Here is a 17054-nt window from a genome sequence, read left to right as displayed (position 1 = left end):
CATCCTCCTCATGCACAACATGCGATACCCAACGCTCGCCTGGCTCATGTGTCGCCACCCATGCGTCACACCGCTCGACCATACGACCGCATGCAAGGGCCACCACACTCTGCTGGAGCGAGACTCTCTCCAGTCATGACCTCCTCAGGCCCCTCAGGCCCCCCGGGATATCAACAAGGATCAGGACATGCGATATCCTCCTTGCACACGAGCCCTGTGATGGTATTTGCCAACACAGAAGCTGAACGTGGACGACAGCTTGTTGGCGATCACGCTGGACGATCCTACCCCATGCACGCGCCCTACCCTGCTGGCCAGGTTGGGCCATACGATGCTGGCTATGGTTCCAGGGGCCTACCTATGCAAAGTGCACATGGATCACTGTTCCCAAGCACGGAGAGCAGTCGTTCGAGCAGTGCGCATCGCCGCACTGGCTCCAATTCCAGCTTTGTCGATTTGCCCTCGTTCCCTGACGAAGCCACTTTAGAGACATCGCGCCCTGCTCCAGGTAGGTGGTCAGAGGAGAGACGTGCACTTGATGCTTTGAAGACAACGCTGCGCCTGTAGAGACAACATGCTTCCTGACAGCACAGCACACTCTGATAGCATCTCTATAATGAATCAATGAATACACGTAATTCTTTTCGTCCTCAGTCGAACGTTTAGACTGCTGCTTCTCCAATACTCGTTGCAATTGACTGCTCACTCCGAAGGCTGACAAATGTTGTGCAACGCCGCCAACGCATCGATCATCTCGCATCCAGCCGGAAGTCAGTCACGTCACACAGAAGCACCGGACCAAGCGGTCGCCGGGCGTCCATATGTGCGTCATGATATTAACGTTTGGCAGTCTCGGTCATGGAAGAATAAGAAAGTCCGAATTAACACCTGCCCTTAGCTGTGGGGCCTCACCGGTAGACTCGAATTCGAGCTGCAGCCTGCAAGCGGAACGGATTCATGCCAGCACTGCCCAGCAGTGCTCAGCACTGGCCTACGAGTCTACGAGGCTTTGTCTTAGGGCGCTGCATTTGAACAGCCTAGTGATGTCTCTGTGATACATATTTGGATCTTCTTCAAGCTTGATATTGGAGCTTTTGCTTCTGTCAGGCTCGCTCGGTAGCCCGTGCATGTCAGCCGAAGCCTTGGCAGTGAAGTTGGCACATAAGATTTGACTTTCAAACTGATCTGCACAGCTTATGCAGCTTTGTCTGTCGGGCTGTCAAAAACTTCGGCGACCAAGCAATGATGTCCGAGGCGGTCCGACACACACCTCCATAGTCTCTTGTACGAAGACTACGAGCTGCTTGTCTGTTCGCGGAAACGGTGAGCCGACGTCTGATCAAGCACTAACATATATCATATATGCATAGATGGAGAACGCGGTCAATGCGGCGGATTGTACATCCCGCGATCCTTGATTGGCACGACGGACCCGCCGCAAGTACAAGCTTTAAACGAGCTCTAGGCACATCGTGCATTGGCCAGCCTTTCACAAAGGATCATACGAATGCGTAGTCTATCGTTCTATCAGAAAGCAATCGTAACGCGTCTAATCATTTCTCATCTATCATGAATCGTTTTTTGTTGTGTTAGCAACCTCTGCAACATCATGGCTGAGGTGTCTTTGGTGAAAGGCTTCGTTCGGGCTGTATTTGAGTGATGATGCGAGGCAAGCTTTGCCGGTGCGACGTCGCTGCTGTCGTGGTGGGCATTGTCTTCTCTTCCAATCCCGGTGAAGGGGTTCGAGCGACTTGTTCGCGCAAAAAGGCAAGCTCTGCCGGGTTCTCCATGATGACACTCATATCGCGTCGCTCAGTCTGCAAGGCACTTGGCACTGGACGTGGAGTCTGAATAGCAGGTGATTCCGGTGGAGCCTGTGTATTGTTTGTGCGTTGTCGACCAAGGCGTGACAGCATGGATCCACGTCTTTCAAAGGAAGATCTGCCAGCGGATGCAACAGACTCATTGGAGCGTAGACGGTCAAGGGGTCCGCCGTTTGCATCACCAGCAAGTGGGTATTGCGCCTCTTCGTCAAATTGAAGCATCGTTCGAGCACTATTGATATTGCCGCCACGACCACCCATCAACCTGAACCTGTTTCGTCGTGTTGTACCAGCAGAGCTCAGTTGTGAGAGCCCTGTGTTGGAACGCTGCAAGTTATTTCCTGAAGTTGCCGGACCTGGCAAGTCGGATGATGTTCGCGCGCGAGAGTTTGACTTGCGCATCGCCTTATCACGCTCAAAACGTTCCTTTTGTGCTCGTTCTTCTGCTTCTTCAGCAACTTCAAGGACAGCTGCCAAGCCACGTTCTTGAGACTCCTCAAAGAAGTCATTGGCGGCAGATTGTGCAAAGTCAGTAGCGCCCAGGGAGTAGTCGACTTTGGCCATATGCTGCGTGACACTAGATTGACGACCAACACCGGGACCGCGACGACGCGACATGGGAGTTTGCGTGGGGCGGTAATTATCCGGCAGGGCTGATGAAGGTCCCTGTGCAGTAGACTCGTTTTGCCAGTCATCGTCGACAGCGCAGTCGTTGCTTGGACTGAGCACTTGATCAATCGCTGCATTTTGTTCCTTATTAGAAGTCAATGGGTTGAATGGCTGGCCATGAGGATTAAACGATTGCACGCCAGGCTGTTGTCCGCTCTGTGGGTAGGAGATGTACATGGGTGTATTCATAGTACCACCAGGACCATTGTAGATGGAACTCTCAATGCCGAGACGCTGGACATTGACCATGAGCGCACACATGAACTTATTGCGTCGACCGATACGCAATCCCTCATTCTGCCAATTCTGCTTGTGAAAGAAGATGATGGTGAGTTTGACGGCCGTCAAGTTTGGGATATCCGTCAATTCGGTGAGAATATCAGGTTTGTAGTCGCGCGGCTCGGAGCGAACAAACTCAAGCATGCTCTGTCGCAGGGCATCGATCAGTTCGATAGACACGCCAAAGCGTAGCGTCGTTGGTACGCCTTCGGCAACACCGCCTGTTCTTCGCATATTGAGGATGAAGAGCTGATTGAGAACATTGTTTGGTGCTTGAACAATGCGGCCATCGAGTTTCCTGAACTCCGTGGCCATAAGTGAGATCTCCTTGACGATGAGAGACTGCACTTCACCGTTCATGAGTACATCAACACGGTCGCCAACATCCATGGGATGTTTGACAAATACAAACACAATACTGGCCAAAAACTCTTGAGCAAGCTGGGAAAACAGCCAAGAAAGGCCAAGGAGGGTCGTTCCGGCAGATGTCAGGACACCAGCAAAGGAGCGAGAGATGAGGACAATAAAGATGAGCACCACAATTACCGCCACCACGACTGTGCAAATGTCGTCGAGTTTGGAGACGGCGTGATCAAGGTCTTTGAGGGATGCCGTGATGGATTTGCGCTCCTTGCCAATCTCAACACAGGCAATCTCCATTTCTTCACAGGTCACATCGCCATTCCTGGTGTTAGTCAGTATAGCAAACTTTGTCAGATCTTACCAGTCCTTGTCGAACATGCTAAAGCTGGCATCTGCCTCTTCATCCTCCGAAAAAGCATCACGCATCTCCTCGCGCTGAATAAACTCGCGTCCATCCCTCGAGTAGGACTTGAATAATCGCCTTGCCAGTGTTTGTGCACCAGAAGTCGTCTCCAACAAAGCCAGCACCATTTGTCGAGGTGAGGTGGAGTGCTCCATGCGTTTGCCACCCAACTCACCAGCAACACGACCCACCACATCACGTGCCGTCTTTTGAACAACACGTCCAGCGAGATTGAGTGCGGCGTTGGGTGTACGTGTGCCTGACCCTGACAGTGCTTGTTGCTGATCGTCTGCCATGTCATTGTCCACGGCAAGTCGGTCTGTTTCGCGCGAGTAGCGATAAAGTTTTGTTAAAGATGCAATTTGAAACTTGTTGAGGACAATACGGTCTTCATACTGACGCTGGTGAAAGCCAATTGCAACGAGTTGCATCAAAAACTTTTCAACCAAATTGAGGCACGTTCCGATGAAGACTGCAAGGATGATGCGGTTCAGTGTTGTTTGCCAATCTTGACGTCCTGTATAGCCAATTTGATGTCCCTCGACAATCGGCAAAAAGGAGATGTAGATACCAAGCCACCAAAAGAAGAGACTGAGAGGTACACTCAGTGCAATAGCCAAATCTCGCCACTTCTTGTAGGAGTTGGTGAAGATGCTGAAGACTGGACCAACAATATAGGGAACGAGTTTTGCAGCAAATTTGCCGGCCCAGAGGGTGAGCCAGATGATCATCCACCAGATAGCAAACCACTCAAGGTCAACACCAGCAACGCTAAGTCGCTGACCATCCACAGTCCGCTTCAATGCACCAACCAAAATGGGAATGAGCAAAATGAGGGCAACGGGCGTGATGTAGAGGAACCAACGCGTCACCGTACTGAAATTGTGAATCCAACTAAAAATCTTACCCAGTGCCGTCAGTGGTCTCTTTGCAGGCCGCATACGACTCGACATGGGCATATGTGCAGGTCGATCAGCGCGTGCATCAAATGAATCGCCATCATGTTCATGCAAAGTATCATCGTTATCGTCTTCCTGGTGTTTCTCCAGGTCTCCGTGGTTGTTGGGACGCATCGAACCGGTCCGCACGCGACTCGCTGCCATACGCGATGCATCTCGCTCTGCAGCGCGTATATTCTCTGCATCTTGTTCAGCGTACTGCTGGGTCCTTGACTGCTTATTGCTGGCTCTGCTCACTTTGCTGTGATTGCTACCACTGCGGTCACGAAAAGCGTGCGCATCTGTGTCTTGTTGGGATGCAGGCGAGCCGGGTCTCGGTTGTTTTGGTTCATGCTGATAGGCTGTGCCGTCGCTAGGCTCTTTTGACGTGTCGCCTGACTCGAAGCTCCTTTTTTCCATGCGATCTGGTGAATGGACAGATGAATAGATCAATCAAGCTTTGGCAAGGGGTGTTTGTGTTGTGATTGAAGACTAGACGTGCTGGCAGTCGGCAGACATGCGCGGGGGCCGATTAGTGTTCGTTCTTTGTATAGATGAACGAGCGAGTGTACTACTGCTAACAGATGCTGCCTCCGTACTGCACAGATGAGCTTTACAGAGTAGAGAGGGTGAGTAGCAGTGAATACTGATGAGCTGCTGCTTCTTCTGAGGTCATTTTTCTGAATTTCTATTTCCGACTCCTGCGCTGCAGTCACATATAGCAAAAAGCTATCTGTCTATGTCCAAGATCTAGAGGGAGAGAAGAAGAAAGGTCCAGGGAGAAAGGCCCTAGTGGTGGTGATGGCCATGGTGAGCATCCTCCACAATGGTCTTGTCAAGACTCGTCCAGGCAACATGCTCCTTCTTGGCATCCAGCAACCTGACATCCACCCGCTTCACGCCATCCACATGCTCAATCATGTACTTGCCCACAAGCTCCTCAATCTCATTGCACGACTTGACTGGCAGACTGCCTTCCACAGCCATAGCCACTTGAATCACATAATTAGGGCCAGACTTGTGCCCCTGCACACCCAACACCTGCTTCACGGCAGCAATGCCCAATGCTTCTACACTTTCCTCCGCTGCCGTTGTGAGTTTTGCGCGCGTGGTGGAATCGATACTCTCGTCCGCCAACTCAGTCAATGCACCTCGTGCAGTCTGCCAAGCGGCATTCAGGATAGTCAAGGCAACCAGTAATCCACCGACTGGGTCGAGCCAAGTCCATCCACATAGCCAAACACCACCGATTGCCACTGTCGCAACAAGCGAAGACAATGAGTCCATACGGTGATGGTACGCATTAGCCTTGAGTAATTCTGATCGTTGCTCAATGGCAATCTTCATAGTGGCGCGGTACAGCCATTCTTTAACGGCAAGCGATGCAAGACACAGCCAGAGAGCATTTGGATCAACAGCCGTGTGCGAGTGTGCATCGATGTGTGTCCCAAACAAATCATTCAAGACATGCGCAGCAGAAGACCAACCAATACCCAGGCCACCCACGAGCAAGAATCCTGCGACACCCAGTGACCCAAGTGTTTCGACTTTGCCGTAGCCGTTTGGGTATGCTTGGGTCACGGCCTGTGCAGCATATGAGACTGTCCCGAGCGTCAGGAAATCGGCAGCCAAGTCGGCAACAGAGTGTCCTGCATCGGCAATCAAGGATTGCGAGTTGAGCATATAGCCACCCACACCCTTCACCACAACCATACCGGCATTCGAATATAATCCCCATCGCGTGATACGCACGGCAGGGTCATCTTTTGAGTTATTGGACGACATGCCTGGTGGTCTACTAGACGTCTTTTGTTGTGCTTCTTTGAGTATCTGTGGCGCTGGTGTAGGTTGAACAGCAGACCAAGCTATCCGAGTTGGTTGAAAGTAGTATAATCGCGCTCTTGCAGGTTGTTGAAGCGGCGCGTGATGCACAGGTTGTTGGTGACGTGGTCGTTTGCTTTGGATGTGAAGGAGACGATGACACGCGTGTTGTAGCTGTGGACAGGATGATAGATTCGCTTGCAACAGATGAGCCTTGCTTGATGAAGAGGTACAGCAGAGGCTGCTGCTGTTCTTCAATCGAGTGGCCGGTCGCAGTGCACTGGTGAGCATTCACAAGAAGGGCGCAGGGACGTGCAACTTATAGGAAAAAAACAAGGGGCTCTTCTCCAGGGGTTTCGATAGGAACGGCGTACGTGGCCGGTTTTCAATCTTGCTGAGCTGGCCTGATGTCCATGCCAAGGTGGGCTCCTCGGTGTCGTCGTGCTGGTGAGGTGTGCAGCTGAAGTCGAGAGCACTGGAGATGGGCAAGGACACCGACCTGGAGAAGAAGGGCCCGGCATATGGCTGTAGTATGTGAATCAGTCAGAGAGCAACGTGTCATCCATCAGTGAAGCAAGGCCGGTGCAAGCTCAAGTCATCGATACAGTGGTCATCATTCATGCTATACCTTACAAAATGCCTCGTTCGCGATCGTGCCAGAGAAGAGCCGGGCCTTGCATCAATATCTTGACAGCCTTACTCTTCTCAGATCTTACAAGCAAACTCCCCTTGCCAGGCCTTGAAGTCCGCCCGCGATAGTCTGTCGCAACCCTGATTCTCGAAATCGCAGATGATTTATCTTAAAGTCAAGTGCCCAGGACATATGCTTTGCTCCCTCTTGCATTCTCTCTACACTCAGAACAATTCATTGATAGATTGAGCATCGCCGAGTTCTAATGAGCTGCGTAAAACATAGTGAGGAGCAAGGGCAGGGCAGAGAGAGCTTCCTTCCTTTTATTCCGCTGCTGCAAATTTGTCGCACACTCACACCGAACCAACACATCATAAAGTCACTTTTTGGTGGAAACGTGCTCTGAGGATGACGCTACAGAGCAGGGGGTTCGGTCAGTCAGCGTTAAGACAAGGAGACTCGCGCTGGACGGCAGCGCCTCCTTGCAAGCACGGTAGAACATGTTGTTTATCTGAGCGAACGAACAAGCACTGGAGTGAAACACCAAATGAGTTACTAGATCAGAGAGAGCAGATGGCCTGTTATATAGTGTTTCTGCGTCGGCTCATTCCGAGAGGGGTAACGTCTCACGCCTTGCTCAACACTTGCCCCGAAGTGGTGCACCCTACCTCCTCAATATGCCACGAAAGAAGAGCCCTAGTGCTGCAGCCGAGGCTGCCAACGCACTGGCTCCAAGCGCCTTGGTGAACATATCCGATCGGTTGACACCAGAGCGAATCTCAGTGACCCCAATATGGCCACTCTTGATGCGGTCTCGCACATACTTCATTGAGATGTCCGCATGTTTGAGACTTTGAGAACGTACTGGGTCATCAGTGAGTTCCGTGAAGGTCGCGTGATTGTCCGTGAACGTCTCCACACGATCAGGTATCTCTGGCATGATTTGCCTGAGCACCTTGTGAAGCCATTCCACCTTCATCACCATGCGTCCATAGGCCACATATTCTGCATGCTTTGTCGAGCTTGTCACTGCTGGCTGCTGTTTTGATTGCCATAACACAGGATTGCCGAAGACTTCGATGAGCATTCCTGATGTAGAACGCCGTGTACTGACATCAGTGGCAAAGTCAGCATCTGAGTACGCGACAATTGGCGCCGCTTCAGGATAGTGTTTGAATTCCAGTCCTGCGTCACCAGTGTGTCGGAGATATCCGAGGACACGCATTGCAGCCTTCCAGTGATCTTCAGTAGCCCGTTTAGAGTAGCGTGCGAGCTGGCCAACCGCATGTTTGATATCAGGCCTCGTTCCGTAAGCAAGGAACATCATTTTGCCAAGTAACGTGATGTAGTCATGCTCCACGACAAGAGGAGCGGTGCTCGATGATAGTATGCCGACCGTATCTCGTGCCATGGGTGTTGTGAAGCACATCCTGTCAGTGATGTTGTACTCAGCAATCAGCTGTTCTGAGTAGACGCGCTGTGATAGTGTAATGCAGCCATTCACATGAGTGACAGCGACTCCCAGCATGCTATTTCCACCAGGCTTGTCAAAGTAGCCACGATCGTCAATTGTCATACATGCTTGCAGTCGTGAGAATGTGCTGTCAACGTCCTTTCGAGTGCCAGCCACAATGAAGTCGTCCACATAAAGCAGAAGGAGCACCAGCCTGTCATCAATGTACTTCCAGAAGATACACTCTTCACCCTCAACCACCTTGAATTGCAGATCGTACAGATGATTGCGCATGTACAGGTAGAATGCCCTTGGTGCTTGCTTGAGACCCCAAAGAGCCTTCTTCAGTCGCCAAACTTTGCCGTTGTACTTGTCAAATCCCTGTGGAGGTTCCATGTACACATCCTCTTCGAGTGGAGCATTGAGAAAGGCGTCCTTAACATCCCCTTGGCGCATACACCAACCAAAGTAAACGACCAAGCTGTACAGCATTTTAATAGCAGAGCTCGTAACAACTGGTGAGAAGGTTTCCTTGTAATCAATGCCAGCCTTTTGCTCGAAACCTTTGGCGACAAAGCGCGACTTGAAGGCTGCAATTGAGTCATCAGTCTTCTCGTGCTTGACCACATAAATCCAGTGGCCACGAATTGGAATGACTCCAGGAGGCAACATACAGACCTCAAAGACATTGTTATCCTCAAATGATTTGATCTGTTCTGCCATGGCAAGGATGAACCACTTCGCATGAGGAGAAAACCTCACAGCCCCAAAGTGCTTCGGCACATCCTCATCTGAGACCTTCAGTGGCCAATCTTCATACTGAGAGTGACGCGCCAGATAGAGAACTAATGAGATGTTGTCGTTGAAGTGGTTAACAGCATCGTCATCCCCGTCAACGCCGTGTCTGGAGACCACCTCTGCTAAGAACAGACGCATTGGCTCAGGCGGCATACTCGAGAGCATAGACTCCATGCGCTGATACGACTGAGGTTCCACACGGACTCCGCCTCGGTCAGATGCAATTTGCCCGCCTAGTGTTGAGTTACTTGAGCGAGTAACGCGTGGAGCAGTAGCAGAGGGAGGTGGACCCATCACCGTTTCTCTCACATCCAGAACCACATCCTCGACACTCAACTCGTCGTCCGTCACCTCATCATTCTGCGGAGAAAGTACGTTGCCTGCATCGTGGTTGTTGACATCGGAAGAAACTGAAATTTCGTCACCATCAGAGTCCCAGACCGCAGCAGACTGGAAAGAAGCATCAACACTTGTATCAGCTAGAAGATCAATGGGCTCTGCAGCATCAATCACCTCAAGCACCTCGGGATTAACGACCTCTGGCAGTAGTGGCTCGATCAACGAGTCACAGTCCACCGTGTCAAATATGCTCCACGGCTGAACCACCGGTTGCACGACTTCTGGTACCGGCGAGGACGATGTGGACTGAGGTCTTGAATGAGTCACCGGAGAAGGCGCTTCGATAAGAGGCGGTGATGCACGAGCAGTCTCAGGATACCAAGTGACTTGGCGTGTTGCATGCGAGATGCTCGCGTCATCGGCAACAAAGACCTCCTCCGGAGGACTGCCAGCGACGTAACCAGGACTTGGGGAAGAGACCACTGGCAACGGTGATCCAACGAGTGGCGCAGAAAGGACCTCATGGGCCTCATCATTGGTGACGTCCTGCAAAAACTCCGGAACTGCAGAGGATAATGGGTCAGGTGAGCCAACAATGCCAGGGAACTCGTCAATGAAAAACTTTGCGCCAGGTACGACTCGAATTTTGGACTTTCCGGTATCCCAAATGCGTAAGTTTGGTCCATCAGCGTCATATCCAAGGAAAACACCCGGAGTGCCGCGAGCACCCCACTTTTCTGGGTTGTTGTTGGTAATGACCACCGCACAGCCAAATGGCTGGACCTTTCGATGCTGCACAGGCTTACCCATCAACTCCTGAAACGGAATAACGCCGCGAGAATTTGGAGTCATGTTGATGAGACGGCAGGAGAAATCAAGAGCTTCCCGCCAAAAGGCATTTTTAAGGTTTCCACCGATCAGAGCTGCGACAGTCTTGTCCTGCAATGTCTGATTGAAGCGTTCAACCGTTCCATTCTGCTGGGGCGTAAACGGCGCCGAGAACGTGTGCACAATGCCCAGCGAGTCTGTCCAGTCTCTGAAAGCGTCACCAGTGAATTCACCACCGCGGTCCGAGCGAAAGCTGAGTACTTTGTGGTTCGACTGGTTGGTGACTAGTGCATGCCACTTCTTAACCTGGTCGAGTGTATCACTTTTCTTCACAAGTGGATACCACCAGGTGTATCCAGAGAAATCGTCAACGACCACTAATACGTTTGGAGTATGACCATCAGGGTCCTTGCGGTTCATCAGGTCCATATGCACTAGTGCAAGAGGCTCAATGCGTTTGTCACTGCCAGGATGCTTCGACGGATGAGATGGCTTGCGATACTTGGCGATAGCACAAGTCTTGCAGTCAAGAACAGCTTGCTTGAATTGCTTTAAAGCATTGGCCGAAATGGTGAGCTTGTCTTGTTTTGCTAGCTGAAGCATTGACAGATAGGATGCATGGCAAAGTGATTCATGCACCTTGAGTACGCTGGCAGAAGTGGCAGCAAGTGCAAGAGACAGACGTGAGTTACTTGCTGAGCGCAAGACGAAAAGATTCTCGTTCATTGGAGCATGAATCTCCCAGTCCTGACTGATGAGGCGCATGAACGGCTCATCCCTGTTGCTGAGTACGCTAACAAAGTGCTTCTTGAGCGCACCCATGGAAACAATATTACGCGCCCATGGTGCATAGAAGACCTTATCCAAGCATAGAACTTGCTCCTTTCCGTGACTATCTAGGACTGTCATTTTAAGGTTGCCATAGCTCTCAGTGTATGCAACAGAGTTGTCAGCGAACTTGACTTCCGCAACGCATTGAACAAGGTCCTGCAGGAGCGATTTTGAATTTGTGAAATGCTCACTAGCACCAGAGTCAATGATGAAGTCTTCACCCGAAGCATCATTCGTGGAGCTGCATGTCTTCATAGCCTCACTTTGAATAAGATTGATGACATTGGAGCATGAGCCAAGAGATTTGACCGGCGAGACACGAGGGAGCACTGCGGCAGGGTAACGAGAGAGAAATTTGCTACTTGTCTTCCTAAAATTGGTGCCCTTGACGTTATGGTGGCACTCTTGTACGGAGTGGCCATTGTCCTCGCAGAACAAACCATTCATGTGCCTCCAACCTTTGCCTTCAACCTCGACAGGTGCCTGGTATGTGCGTTGGACAATGTTGGCGTGCACAGGCCTGGACCCGATGATGAGCGCCGTTGCCACCGCGTTCGACTCAACATACCTGAAGAACGACCACATATCAGGGAAGTCCTTGGCCTTGGCAGAGTGGTAGAACGAGACACTCATCTCCGTCTTTGGGAGTGCCTGGAAGAAATGCTGCTGCATTCCTTGTGTCTCTCTGTCCATATCGCGACCGCCTTGTTGTGCTTCATCGAAAATCTCTTGCATAGAGACAATCAACTTCTTGATGTCGGCCTCCGACCAGCTTGCGCATTGCAACTGACGTAATTTTGCATCTAGCTTGGCGCGAAGAGTAGCAGCCTCCGGAGCGTAGTGCGTTCGTACTTGCTCCAAGCACGCGTACACCGTCTCAGTGGTGCCAACACCGTAGGCAGATGATGCCAGTTGTGTGATGGTCGAGTGCCATCGTGTGTGCAGGCTGACCAAAACTGCATCATTGCCATAAGCCGCCAAAAGTTTAGTTGTTGATGATACCGGTAGTAGCACTAATGGAGACGTGCCGGAGTTCTTGATGGCAAAATCGCTTGCTTAATGAAGTCATACCAATTCGAGCCATCCTTTTTGAGAGGTGTCTTGCAGAGCGTGTCAATTGCCTGGCGCAGCGTCGCGTTATCAGGTTGCAAACACCCGACGTATGACGGATTCCCGGGAATGGGAAGTCCGATGGTGGGAACCAAAGACCAGATGTGGTCATGAGACTCAGGCTCCACTGGTAGTGGTGGAGCACAAACAACTCGGGACGGAGTCGCGAAAAGGGGTGTCTGCTGCTCCAACAGGTATCGTTGTACAGCAGCTTGCACTGCAGCCTCCATATCTGGCGTAAAACGCTGCATTGGTGCAGCTTGTTGGTTGGCTGGGGTTACCGGCCGGATTTCTGGGGATACCAGTCCGTCTGGGATTACCGGGCGGTGAGATGACATCTGAGAAACAACGGGACTGTAATCTGTTGTTTATCTGAGCGAACGAACAAGCACTGGAGTGAAACACCAAATGAGTTACTAGATCAGAGAGAGCAGATGGCCTGTTATATAGTGTTTCTGCGTCGGCTCATTCCGAGAGGGGTAACGTCTCACGCCTTGCTCAACAGAACAGGCACCTGTCCGCTGTATTCGTGCAAAATTGGCGGGTGAAAATTTTTTTCGCCCTGTTTTTGAGACCGACTTGTCGTCTTGAAGAGCCTGGTCACTCCTGCTCGGGTCCAAACATCAATCAAACAGGTAAGAGAGTTCCCTTCCACTCTCTTGGAGCGTCTGTCGTCTCCAAACAACAAATGGCAGCAACTAGGTCAACACCAAAGGCAACCTGGGGCCCCGGAGGTCTCATCTGAGCTTATTGTACCTTTGCCGCATGCGGTCAAAGCGTACAGCTCCCTCCAGTTTACTTTATGGCATATAACGACCACCTACTGCATCATTGCCGGCCCTTGCGGCATTGATTATCAAATCGGTCGGGGTTCTGCCTGGTCCCCGATTGGAGCCCTCGTTCTTCTTGTGCCGGTCCCGATACGCTGTTTCTCGACCGCGTAGTCTAGCATGCCCACTTTGGGAGTGTCCCCTTCTCGCTCTCACTATGAGTGGATCTCACCATACTAGTCGAAACGGCTTGCTTCGAAGCTTTTTTCGGGGTTTTTTCGAAAAAGCATTGCGCTGGCCAGCCTGTCTGGTCTTGTGGTAGGCTTGCTACGGCAATCCTTACTACAAATACGCTGGGGAACAGCATCACTATTGAGACTAGCACTGGGAGTGACGAGATATGCTGTGTCTCTTATGACCAGCCAATTTGCCTTACGGCACTAAAGCGTTGTTCTGCGTGGAGAGCTGGAGGCACCTTGTGCGGAAGGTTCTCTGTTTTGCTTCCTTCTTATAATGGAGGACAGTAGTTGAGCTGAATACGACGTAGCTTTTTTTTAGCTAAATCCCACCACACTCGAACATCAACCACCACAACAGGTCTAACCGTGTACTACCAATCGAGGCTAGGACATGCATCGCCGCACTTTTGTAGGATATTCAGCTGATAATCATGCTACTTCAAATGCTCTATGGGAATATCTGGTCAAGCTGACAACTCCGCTCTGCCGTGCTAGACTCGTGACAACGACTTCTTCTTCGATGAGCCTCGCTACAGATATTCCCACAAAGGTGGCTGGATGTTCTCCTCTATCCATCTGACCACTTTATTCGTAGACTCGTCATCAACCGCGTATAAGCCAAGTTCTGCGCAACGTTCGTTAGCATCGACCCTGACCTTCCTGTGGCGTTCGCCGTGTGGGTCAGCCGAGTACAGTTGCTGAAGTCGCTGTTTGATGCCCGTCCATACGCTGACAGTACTAGGGCATCGTATTCCCAGCTTTCCCCAAAGTGGCTTCTCGCGACCAACAAATTTGATGGTACAGTTAGTCTCGAGGTCCAACTTTTCGCCTGCAGCAAAAGCCTCTTCCGCATCGGTTGCATCTTGGTCATGATGCAAGTCCGTCACAACAGCATCGCATGCGATAGGGTGCACCACGGCTCGGGGGTTCGAGCGACTACCACCGCCGGTCAACCACACCACGTCTTGAGAGCTTATGAATGTCAAGGGAGCATTGCTGAACGTGCTCAAATCTGGGTACCAATCTTCTCTTACCAGCTTCAGTTCCTTCACAATAAATCGTTCCAGTACGAGGTCGCTGCGGCAGAAATTTGGAGCGAAAGGAGACTGGTACATGGCAGATTGAAACATCGGAAGTGTCTGCCCCACAGGGAGCTGATTAACGAGACGTTGAAGCACAGTCGTTATGGCGCACCAGCAAGTCTTTTTCACAGGGGATACCGACTCAGTCCAGCTTGGATTTCGAAAGAGAATGTCCCAATCAGATCGTTCATTGGAATCCATCACGCGCGTGCATGGGTCACAATGATACTTCGCTGTGTTGTACATCAAATCAGCAATACGGTCATCGCAGACTTGCTTGCAAGAAATGCCATCCAAGAACTTCGAACCTGTCACTCGTTAAATCGGCTGGCACTTTTTTCCGCGCTTCTGGGGAGGAGGAGGGTCGATGAACTCGACCGTTCCTATGGCCCTGGCGGTAATCATATAACAATCAGTCTGTTGCGCCTCGGTTTCGTGTTGAAGAAGAAGGAGGAGTGACGAGACTGGGTGCCCTGCAGCTTGGAAGCTAGCCACTCCTGGGAGTCTCATCTGCTTCGTCTTTGGTTCACGTTGACAGTATTGAATGCCACGCAGGTCAAGCGAAAAGCCTGCTCTGCGTGGAATGCTCTGCCCGCTTTTATCAACCGGGATGAGGACGGACGGTGATGATAGTTGTATTTATGCCGCAGACGAAGGCACACGCTCCAATTGTTTCCTTTTCAAGGCTGAGGGGTCAGCAGAGACTTCAAGGGCGTTTCATAACTCCTGCTTATCCCTCACATGATGTCGCAACATGAGATTCTTCTCAATTTCCGCAGAGCTGGCTAATCTACTCTTTGAACGCTGGCGAATACTCTTTTGGAGGGCAGCTGTATCATTTCCTCTTGCGATGGAGCATTTGCAAGAAGCAGATCTTGCATCTCTTTGTAGCAGCGTCGTACCTACTGCCAGTTGTGCCTGAATGGGCTGCAGACCTGCTTGGAGTACCCCTGATTTTACTAACCACGTGCACCTACGTGCGTTCTTTCGAGCTGCTCTTGTAGAAGAGCATTCCGGAGCAGAACACTTGGAGACAGGTCTCTACAAGCCACATGAGTATGCCATGACTTACAGCCTCCCTTCGCTGAGTCTAGAGTCTCAAGCGGTCTGCAAATTTCGGAAAGACACAGTCGTTTGAATCAATGCTGAATCATGCGAGGTTGAAACAATGCTGAGATTGAGCACAGCTATGACTTCATGGTGAGGCACGCCGTCTTGACCCCAGACTACAGCAAAGACAACGCTCAAGCTTTTTGAGCACCACGAGTGGATGAATTGAGCATTTTTGCTTCGTGGCTAGAACCAACCTTCCATGCTGTCACCATCGTTGTCCTGCTCGGCATAGTCTCGCCTGAAATGAAATTCTCGTCTTCGGCCTCACTCAGAACATCGCTACCATCTTCATCGTCGTCCCTTGCGATGTTTGTGCCTCAATACAGGCGCCCAGCACTAGCTCTTGCTAAAGGCCATTCCTTCTTTCACTGGAGTGCCCAGTATCCGCCCTGCTGCATTGTCGCGGCAATCAGCTTCAACCGACTGATCAAACGTAAGCCCATGGTAATTGTGCTGTGTCCAATCGTCCATATTCCACAGCAAACTGTGTGAATTTCAAGAAGCACTCATCTAATTGCAGGCAAACAAGTTCGCCTCATCGTCCAAGTCCTAGTATGCAAGTCAGCGAGGCCAGTCAAGATGCGTTTGTCGGCCTGGCAGTACTCTTGAGACACAGGTCAGAGGTAGAACAGTATGATTAGTGGCCCTGCAGTTGTCGCTCGTGATGTCTATAGAATCAATCTGAATAGACGCGATCTGAACGTCGAACACGCCTCGACCACAACAAACAAAGGAACAAGTGCTCCTGCGGGCTGCTTCTGCTTCTGCTACTGCTACTGCACTGCTTGACCGTTTACTATCAAAGGCGCAAAAGTTCCACTATCACTCATCACCCCAATGGAGCGCAGACTTCCACCAGGCCTCGCAGCACAACACGCGCCGCAACGATCCACCAGCATGGCAGGCGCGCCCCTCATCAGTACACAATTCAAGGAAGCCTTCAGCATGCTCGACAAGCAGGGCAAAGGTCACATCAATGAACAAGATTTGACTGAAATGTGGGTCTCACTAGGCCAACCCAAATCACAAGCAGAACTCAAGGCCATGATGGCGAGTATGCCGCAACTGCCCGGTGGTGGTGTTAGCTTCACTGCTTACTTTGCAAGCATGTCGGCATTACTCACGGATATGTCGTCGCGTGAGGAATTGGTGGAGTTGCTCGCTAGCTTTGACGAAGGTCACGGCGGCAAGATTGATGTTGCAGAATTGCGCGAAGCCTTGACGAGTGGGTATGATGCATTGACGGATGCGGAAGTGGACAGAGCAATCAAAGGCTACACACGCGCCGGTCAATTCAACTATCAGCTCTTCGTTGAAGCACTGGCGGGATCAGCGCAATGATACAGTTGCGTTTTGAATGCATGGAAAAATGACTAGCGACTGCGTCTTTCTTGCTCTTTGTTTTCACAATCTAATTCAACCCTTGGTCGATGCTCGCGACCCACACTTCATTAACGTTCACTCGCCCATTCACCTTCGCCACCCATCTAAGGTTTCCGCCGCCGTATCCTCCGAAATTCAAATCATGCTCATCATGCTTTCATCTTTATACAAATAAGGGCCG

At 51.1% G+C, this 17054-nt stretch overlaps 6 protein-coding genes across 6 annotated transcripts; 3 read left to right on the top strand and 3 right to left on the bottom strand.

The window, feature by feature from the left end:
• Positions 1-1497: 1497 nt before the first annotated feature.
• Positions 1498-5126, bottom strand: BCR37DRAFT_381566 (Mechanosensitive ion channel-domain-containing protein). The gene is made up of 2 exons (XM_040869727.1): positions 3496-5126; positions 1498-3456 (listed from the first exon to the last, which is right to left on the bottom strand). The coding sequence occupies exons 1-2, from the start codon at positions 4893-4895 to the stop codon at positions 1608-1610; spliced, it is 3249 nt and encodes a 1082-aa protein (XP_040723789.1). The 5' UTR covers positions 4896-5126; the 3' UTR covers positions 1498-1607.
• A 138-nt stretch (positions 5127-5264) lies between these two features.
• Positions 5265-6260, bottom strand: BCR37DRAFT_394150 (cation efflux protein; the record flags this gene model as incomplete). Its single annotated transcript, XM_040871416.1, has 1 exon — positions 5265-6260. The coding sequence occupies one exon, from the start codon at positions 6258-6260 to the stop codon at positions 5265-5267; it is 996 nt and encodes a 331-aa protein (XP_040723788.1).
• A 5085-nt stretch (positions 6261-11345) lies between these two features.
• Positions 11346-11875, top strand: BCR37DRAFT_381561 (uncharacterized protein; the record flags this gene model as incomplete). Its single annotated transcript, XM_040869726.1, has 1 exon — positions 11346-11875. A coding segment is annotated over exon 1 (226 nt), but the record flags the coding sequence as incomplete, so codon positions are not given.
• Positions 11876-13825: 1950 nt separating this feature from the next.
• On the bottom strand, positions 13826-14623 carry BCR37DRAFT_388441 (uncharacterized protein; the record flags this gene model as incomplete). The annotated part of the gene is made up of 1 exon (XM_040870625.1): positions 13826-14623. The coding sequence occupies one exon, from the start codon at positions 14621-14623 to the stop codon at positions 13826-13828; it is 798 nt and encodes a 265-aa protein (XP_040723786.1).
• A 706-nt stretch (positions 14624-15329) lies between these two features.
• BCR37DRAFT_381555 (uncharacterized protein) lies at positions 15330-16152 on the top strand. Its single transcript, XM_040869725.1, has one exon. The coding sequence runs from the start codon at positions 15734-15736 to the stop codon at positions 15980-15982; it is 249 nt and encodes an 82-aa protein (XP_040723785.1). The 5' UTR covers positions 15330-15733; the 3' UTR covers positions 15983-16152.
• A 235-nt stretch (positions 16153-16387) lies between these two features.
• Positions 16388-16831, top strand: BCR37DRAFT_388440 (calmodulin; the record flags this gene model as incomplete). The annotated part of the gene is made up of 1 exon (XM_040870624.1): positions 16388-16831. The coding sequence occupies one exon, from the start codon at positions 16388-16390 to the stop codon at positions 16829-16831; it is 444 nt and encodes a 147-aa protein (XP_040723784.1).
• Positions 16832-17054: the final 223 nt, after the last annotated feature.

Source organism: Protomyces lactucae-debilis (genome assembly GCF_002105105.1).
Source record: "Protomyces lactucae-debilis strain 12-1054 chromosome Unknown BCR37scaffold_15, whole genome shotgun sequence".
Lineage (NCBI taxonomy): Eukaryota > Fungi > Ascomycota > Taphrinomycetes > Taphrinales > Protomycetaceae > Protomyces > Protomyces lactucae-debilis.
This window is presented reverse-complemented; position numbering and strand designations above follow the sequence as displayed.

Coding starts and splice junctions, on each gene's coding strand:
- BCR37DRAFT_381566 (XM_040869727.1), bottom strand. CDS start 4,895: ATGGAAAAAAGGAGCTTCGAGTCAGGCGACACGTCAAAAGAGCCTAGC. Junction 3,457..3,495: donor AGCATGTTCGACAAGGACTG/GTAAGATCTGAC, acceptor GACTAACACCAG/GAATGGCGATGTGACCTGTG.
- BCR37DRAFT_381555 (XM_040869725.1), top strand. CDS start 15,734: ATGAAATTCTCGTCTTCGGCCTCACTCAGAACATCGCTACCATCTTCA.